An 8282-nucleotide genomic window follows, 5' to 3' on the forward strand; every position below is an offset into this window, starting at 1 on the left:
CTCCACCCCCTACCCACCTCCGAGCCCTATTCTTTGTCTTCACCCCCTACCCACCTCCGAGCACTATTCCTTGTCTACACCCCCTACCCACCTCTGAGCACTATTCCTTGTCTCCACCCCCTACCCCCCTCTGAGCACTATCCCTTGTTTCCACGCCCTACCCACCTCCGAGCACTATCCCTTGCCTCCACCCCCTACCCACCTCTGAGCACTATTCCTTGTCTACACCCCCTACCCACCTCCGAGCACTATTCCTTCTCTCCACCCCTACCTCCCTCTGAGCACTATTCCTTGTCTACACCCCCTACCCACCTCCAAGCACTATTCCTTCTCTCCACCCCTACCCACCTCCGAGCACTATTCTTTGTCTTCACCCCCTACCCACCTCCGAGCACTGTTCCTTGTCTACACCCCCTACCCACCTCCGAGCACTATTCCTTGTCTACCCCCCCTACTTACCTGCAAGCACTATTCCTTGTCTACACCCCCTACCCACCTCCGAGCACTAGTCCTTGTCTACACCCCCTACCCACCTCCGAGCACTATTCCTTGTCTACACCTTCTTCCCCCCTCTGAGCACTATTCCTTGTCTCCGCCCCCTACCCATCTCTGAGCAATAATTCCTTGTCTCCACCCCCTACCCACCTCCAAGCACTATTCTTTGTCTTCACCCCCTACCCACCTCCGAGCACTATTCCTTGTCTACACCCCCTACCCACCTCCGAGCACTATTCCTTGTCTACACCCCCTACCCACCTCCGATCACTATTCCTTGTCTCCACCCCCTACCCCCCTCTGAGCACTATTCCTTGTTTCCACCCCCTACCCACCTCCGAGCACTATCCCTTGTCTCCACCCCCTACCCACCTCCGAGCACTATTCCTTGTCTCCACCCCTACTCACCACCAAGCACTATTCCTTCTCTCTACCCCCTACCCACCTCCAAGCACTATTTCTTCTCTCCACCCCCTACCCACCTCTGAGCACTATTCTTTCTCTCTACCCCCTACCCACCTCCGAGCACTATTCCTTCTCTCCACCCCCTACCCACCTCTGAGCACTATTCCTTGTTTCCACCCCCTACCCACCTCTGAGCACTCTTCCTTATCTCCACCCTCTACCCCCCTCCGAGCACTATTCCTTGTCTACACCCCCTACCAACCTCTGAGCACTATTCTTTGTCTCCATCCAACAGCCAGCATCAATAGACACTCCAGCAGTCAACAATAGTAGACCGCTCCCTCAACAGTAGATTCCCCAGCAACAATTGACCACCAGCAACTTAAGACCCAATCTTAGCAACAAGAGATCCCTACCAGCAACAAAAGACCCCCACAAAAATAGATCCCCTCCAGCAACAAAAGATCCCTCTGCAGCCAGCATCAATAGACCCTCCAGCACACCCCAGCACCCCTTGCCATTACATACATTCAGTGCTGAAAAAAAGCCCTGTGGGTATCTATTTTACTTGGTGTAACCCCATCTCTTATATTTTACCAAAACATTGGGTATAATATTGTGTTTGTATGAACAATAATTCTTTTTAGGGCTCATGTACACTGGGGTGTTTGGAAAACTCTTCTGAACGATGGAAACTGACTGCTAGAAAACGTAGGTTAAAAAACATCAGTTTAGCTGCATTTGCATATTGCGTTTATGCGCGTTTGCGTTTAGAAGTGTTTTTAAAAGATAACTTCAGGAGACCTTCCCAAATGCCGAAAATACACTGAAAAAGTGTAAATAATTAACTATTTCAGACATTTTGAGAGAAATAGAGAGAGCATAAGCAGAGATATGTGTTGTGATGACCTGTCTTTTCTGGTTGTATTCACTATGGATCCCATCATGAGCATAATGCAGCACGTTCTACCATTGTTTCCTTCACGTGAAACCTGGAACTGACTGCACTGGTGTACCGAGTCCATTTGAATACATGGAAAATTCTGTGCATGCATTTCTGCTAATGAAAAAAGGCTCTGGACAGCATCTGGATATGGATCAGTTAAAAAAAGCTTCTAAACGCAAATGCTTATAAACGCAGTTAATCTCGTTTACAAGCGTTTGAAATGCTGATAAAACCTACTCCTGAACACAAGTCTGGTGCGTTAAAAAAAACGCCTGTAAATTCAACTGCCTGTAAGTGTACATGGGCATATAGGAAAACATTAGGGAGAGTTCAGGGGCTGCTGAAAAAAACCGCTCAATAGCTCCTGAACGTCAGTTTATCAGCTGCAGTGTACATGAATCCTAAGAGTAATTTTTCCTGACGTGTCTGATAAATAGCTGCACAAATAACATGCAAAAAAAATTTGCAACTGCCACTATTTTATTCTCTGAGGTCTCTGCTTTCAGGAAATATGTAATGTTTGGGGGGTTTAGACTCATTCTAAGCAACTAATGCTGGTTAAAACGTGTGTGCAGAATATTTAGTAAAAATTGCCCAAAGTGCTCATATTTGTTAGAGGTTTCTGGAAAAATTGGCACAGTATCTATCCATTCAGTCATATCCGACCCTTGGCGATTGCATGGACCGTCACTCGTAAGCGACTTTTTCCATGAATTCTCCTCGCAATTATTTTACAGGGTATGTTGGCACAGTATAAGGATGCTTTAAAAAAAAAATTTCCATAACACAAAACTTGATGGTCCAGAAAACAATCAGAGGCCTTTCCTTTATTCCATGTAATAAATTTGGATGTTTTATTTGCAGGCATACAGAGCACAACAATAAAAGATGATCTAATCTGTGCACAGAGCAAAATCGGAGAATGAAAATGCCATATGGCAGCGAAGCCAGCATTGTACATTTTAGGTCTACGTTTGTGTCTTCTAAATTTCAATGCGTCGGCCATTTTTCTGGAGAGCAATTAATATATTGATCTACGGAAGGCGGCTCAGGTATAATGGCGGGTAATTGGGGACAGTGGGACATGTTCTCACTCCACGCCTGGCAGCAGGTTTCCGGCGTTTGTAGTCATTTCCTCCCGTGTTCTGTGTGTGCTGGCAGCCGGTAGACATGGCGGCGTTTGGAGGTGAGGATTGTATAGTGTCATAGACGTGAATAGGTGTTCTAATGCAGCGCTAGTGAGGCTGTCTGCACATCTGCTAGTGAACTACAAGTTCCAGCATGCCCTGATAGCCGAAGTGACATACAGTGTAAGGTCTGTTATAGTCTAATAGACAGATCTGACTTGTGGCACTAAATAGACGAGGATTTTGTGGGCTGTGAGATCCAATTCTTTCCTATGTTGTATAGGATTAATTCCATTCTTTTGTTATATAGGATTCATGCTTCTCATATATTATATATGATTTTTTATTGTTTGTAATTTATATACAATCCATTCTTATGTATGATTCATTATATATTCTATACAATTCATTGCACTCATACACTGATCAGCCATAACATTATGACAACTGACAGGTTAAGTGAAGAACATCTTTTTACAATGGCATCTGAAAGTCTGTGGGATATATTAGACAGCAAGTGAACATGTTGTCCCTGAAGTTGATTTGTTGAAAGGAGAAAACGTGGACATCACAGTTCGTTGTGTAAGGGGCTGTACAGCCAGAGACTGGTAATGATGTCCACGCTGACCCGTGTCCACAGCAAAAAAGTGTCTCCAATGGGCACGTGAGCATCAGAACTGGACCACGGAGCAATGGAAGAAGATGGCCCGGTCTGATGAATCAGGTTTTCTTTTACATCATGAGGATAACTGGATATGTGGGAATTGCTTACCTGGGGAAGAGATGTCAGAAGGATTCTGTATGAGAAGACGGCAAGTTGACAGAGGCAGTGTGATGCTTTGGGCAAAGTTCTGCTGGGAAACATTGGGTCCTGCCATTTATGTGCATGTTACTTTGACATGGACCACCTACCTAAACATTATTGCTGACCAAGTACACCCCTCCATGGAAAGGTATTCCGTAATGGCAGCAGGATAATGAGCGCTGCCACACTGCAAAAATGGTTTGAGGAACACCGCAATGAATCTGAGGCGTTGATTTGGTTTCCAAATTCTCCAGATCTCAATCCAATTAAGTATTTGTCGGATTTGCTGGTAACACAAGTCCAATCCATGGAGGCCACAAATTACAGGACTTAAAGGATAAGTACACCTTTTGGGAACATGTTACATATTCTCCTAGGAGCAGGGCCCTCGAACCCCTCGTGTCTTGTATTGTTACTGTATTGTCCCATGTACTGTCCCCCACTATAATGTACAGCGCTGAGCAAACTTTTTGGCGCTATATAAATACTGTATAATAATAATCCACCCGTTTGTAGGGTGGAACATGTAACACATGTCATTCATTCACAGTTCTCTGTGAATGAATGGACTACAGGTCCCCACATCCTTAGCAGCTGTCAGCTTGTAGTTCTTGGTGACCTACCATGGCACTGTGAGCACTGTGGTAGTTCATTGAGTCTTGCTCATACGGGATGTTTGAGCAAGGAGATACACTGACCGTCTGTAGGAGACCTGCATGGCACCAGCAATCTGCTGAGTCTCCTAAGATAAAAAAAATGCATATTTTTTTTACTTGCAAAAAAATGTGCATTTATTTTATGAATGAAGCGGCCGTGTGTATGGAGCTCTGCATGGCCACACTGTTTTTGATAAGTGACCGCTAGAACAGGGAACTTCTCCCAGTACTTCTGTCATAGGGTTGGGGCAGCTGCAGGACTGGAATGTGTCATTTATTCACAGTTCTCACAGGTCCCCACAGCCTTAGCGGCTGTCAGCTTGTAGTTCTCAGTGACCTACCATAGCATTGTGAACACTGTGGTAGTTCATTGAGTCTTTCTGTTAAAAGTATCGGCTTGCTCGTACGGGATGTTTGAGCAAGCAGATACACCGACAGTCCGTAGGAGACCTGCATGGCACCTGCGATCTGCTGAGTCTACTAAGATAAAAAATGCACATTTTTTTACCTGCAAAAAAAATGTGCTTTTATGTTATGGAAAGGTGAACTTATCCTTTAAAGGATCTGCTACTGATGGCTTGGTACTAGATACTGCAGCATAACTTCACAGGTCTAGTGGAGTCCATGTCTCAATGGATAACGGCTGTTTGGTAGCAAAATGGGGAATTTGCTCAATATTATGTGAGTGGCCATAATGTTCTGGCTGATCAGTGTATGATATATATGATTTGTCCATTCGTATATATTATATAGGATTCATTCCTCTCTTATATCTAGTGTACAATTCATTCTGCCCTTTTATATCGTATACAGTCAATTCCTCTCTTATATAAGATTCATTCCACTTATATATCATATATGATTTATTCCACTCATGTATACAATTCAGTCCACTCATATATAGTTAAAAGTGAAGTATGGGATTTTTTTTTTTATCAACCTTATCTAGGTGGATGCAGCATCGGTCCCCGGCCGGTTCGAAGTGTGAGAACCTTGTGATCACATGACCGTTAGTCTCTGAGTTCTCACAGCTTCTCTGAGCAGAGAGTGGTGACTGTCATGATTTCTCTGCTTCCCCCACCCCGTGCATTCACTGGAGTGCTGGGCTGTGGAGGGGTAGTGAGCAAATGGCTCAGGTTTTCAGCAGCTCACTGAGAGGCTAAGCCAGGTGCCGCTCACGGTGTTTCCCCGTCCTGGACTGGCTGAGTGGCGTCAGCTGAACACTGGTCACAGGAGTGCAGAAGGAACTGCACTCCTGTGATCCAAAAAAGTACAACCAAAAGAACTTTCGCTGTACTTCTCCTTTAATTCCACTCTTATGTATTATATAGGATTCATTCCACTCCTATATATAGTACACAATTAATTCTGCTGTTATGTGTACGGTTCATTCCATTCCTATATATTATATAGGATTTGTTCCACTCTAAGGCTGGCCATACACTATACAATTTTCTTTAGAAAATTGCTTTACATTTAACAAAAACCATATAATATGAGGTCAAACCTAAACAACACTTTAAATTGTATCCAATTAGGCAGGCTCTTGCACTACACAGTTGAAGGTAAATCTAAAGAAAATTGGGCAGAAATTGCACAGAAAATTCTATAGTGTATGGCCAGCCTAATATATTCATTCCGTCTGTTAACTAGCACATTTAAAATGTCACCTCTTGGTGAAAACCGTAGGTATGCTTCTGGCACCATTCAAGTATGACAGCAGACAAAACCTCTTGGTGATTTTGAGTACTGAAGTTGGTAGCTGATTCATGGGCACACACAATTTTACGCCTTGACACGTTTAGCATCTATTTACTCAATGTACATCATCTTTGATCTTATGAAAAAATCTAGGATATATATTCTTGGCAATTAATTCATAAAGGTTGACTGTGACATGCTTTAGAATTCCATCATCCACAGCATCAAATAGTGCGGGCGACAGTCTCACTTACGTGTTGGAAAATACATGAATTTGGGGCAAACATTGTGTGTGGAAGTATGCTGAGGCAAGAAAAAAAAATGTTTTTGGACTATTTCAGAAGGATGCTCTAATCTGTTCGGGTTACTGTGTATAATAAACTGTCTTCTATTTACAGAAATGGGTGTGATGTCGGAGATTGCTCAGGCCGTGGAGGAGATGGACTGGCTGTAAGTTGTACATCCACAAGTATAGAAAATGTTGAGAATAGTGAATGGATGTGATTTTACACTCACTGGGACAGAGATTGAAGCTCTACCCCAGGGGTCGGCAACCCCCAGCACGCATGCCAGATATGCCACGTGGCTGCATTAATGATAGCACGTGAGGGCAGCTTGGGACAACCTGCACATTGGGAAAACCGGTTGGCCGGTGCTTGCTGTGGCTGTACAGAAGGGACAAGAGGAAGCCCCGCTAGCGCTTTCCCACCTCATTCCTATCCACCCCAGTCTTCATTCCTGCCCACCTCATTTGGCTTGCCCTCATTTAGCCAACAGTAGCTGGAGCTCAGCCAGACCTAAGGTATTCTATGCCCCTCCCCCCCATGTTGGATGCTGTGTCTGGCCCACTCTTCTGCTCCTTTATCCCTGCACAGGGCACACAGCACTTAGCTGAAATTGTATCTTTTACAGACAAAATCTCCATCTGGACAGTATATAACTGCTACAGTATGTTGCTGTTCTGACCTGTGAAATCTCCCGATTGGAACAGTAGCAAAGCTGCGGTAGTAAGCTATACATTGTGCCGATAAAGGCTATGTCTGTAAAATAATCTGATCTCAGCTATGTGCTGTGTGGGGAGGAGGAGTTGTGCTGTGTGCCCTGTCAGCACTGACCCCTGTACACTGCCTCTCTGGCCACTGACCCCTGTATACTGCCCCCTTGACCCCAGTCCTCTAACCCCAGTACACTGCCTCGTTGACTCCTGTCCTCTGCCCTGCTAACCCCAGTCCTCGGACCCCTGTACACTGCCCCACTGGCCAGTCCTCCCCTGACCCCTGTACTGTGCCCCTAGTACTCTTCCCCACTGGCCACTGCCCTGCTTACTCCTGTCTTCTTCCCTGCTTATCTCTGTCTGTTGCACTAATAAACCATATTAGCTATTGGGAACTACTAATTTACAGTAATTGGAGATGTGAAGGTGCGGGGACTGGGATGATCTGAGGTGTGAAGGAGTAGGAATTTGCCTGGTGTGGGAGTGCAGGAATTGGGGTGATCCGAGGTGTGAAGGTGCAGAAATTGGGGCTGATCTGATATGTTTAGGTGCAGGACTTGGGGTGAGCTGATGTGTAGGTGCAGGACTTGGGGTGATCTGATATGTGTAGGTGCAGGACTTGGGGTGATCTGATATGTGTAGGTGCAGGACTTGGGGTGATCTGATATGTCTAGGTGCAGGACTTGGGGTGATCTGATGTGTAGGTGCAGGACTTGGGGTGATCTGATGTGTAGGTGCAGGACTTGGGGTGATCTGATATGTGTAGGTGCAGGACTTGGGGTGATCTGAGGTATGAAGGTGCAGGAATAGGGGCTTATCTGAGGTATGAAGGTGCAGGAACTGGAGTGAAATGATAGTTAAAGATATAGTATTTGGTGTGATCTGAGGTGTGAAGGTGCAAGCATTAGGGCTTTGTTTAAGATCTGAAGGTGCAGAAATCAGGGTGATCTTCAGTGTAAAGATGCAGGAATTGAGGTGATCTGAGATGTGAAGGTGCGGGAATGGGGCTGATCCGAGGGGAGAAGGTGCGGGACCGGGGCTGATCCGAGGGGAGAAGGTGCGGGACCGGGGCTGATCCGAGGGGAGAAGGTGCGGGACCGGGGCTGATCCGAGGGGAGAAGGTGCGGGACCGGGGCTGATCCGAGGGGAGAAG

The 8282-nt window shown here is 45.6% G+C and overlaps 1 protein-coding gene across 1 annotated transcript in view; it reads left to right on the forward strand.

Annotated features, from left to right (window-relative positions):
- Window positions 1-2929: 2929 nt before the first annotated feature.
- Window positions 2930-8282, forward strand: part of DDX1 (DEAD-box helicase 1) — a 53160-nt gene continuing 47807 nt past the window's right edge. Inside the window, exons 1-2 of the mRNA XM_089671088.1 lie at window positions 2930-3032; window positions 6534-6585. Of these exons, the coding sequence (XP_089527214.1) occupies window positions 3017-3032; window positions 6534-6585 (68 nt within the window). The 5' untranslated portion in view covers window positions 2930-3016. The remainder of the gene's footprint in view (window positions 3033-6533; window positions 6586-8282) is intronic.

This window comes from Staurois parvus, unplaced genomic scaffold (assembly GCF_062004578.1).
Source record: "Staurois parvus isolate SC_StPar_1 unplaced genomic scaffold, SC_StPar_1.0 ptg000098l, whole genome shotgun sequence".
NCBI classification, from domain to species: Eukaryota; Metazoa; Chordata; class Amphibia; order Anura; family Ranidae; genus Staurois; species Staurois parvus.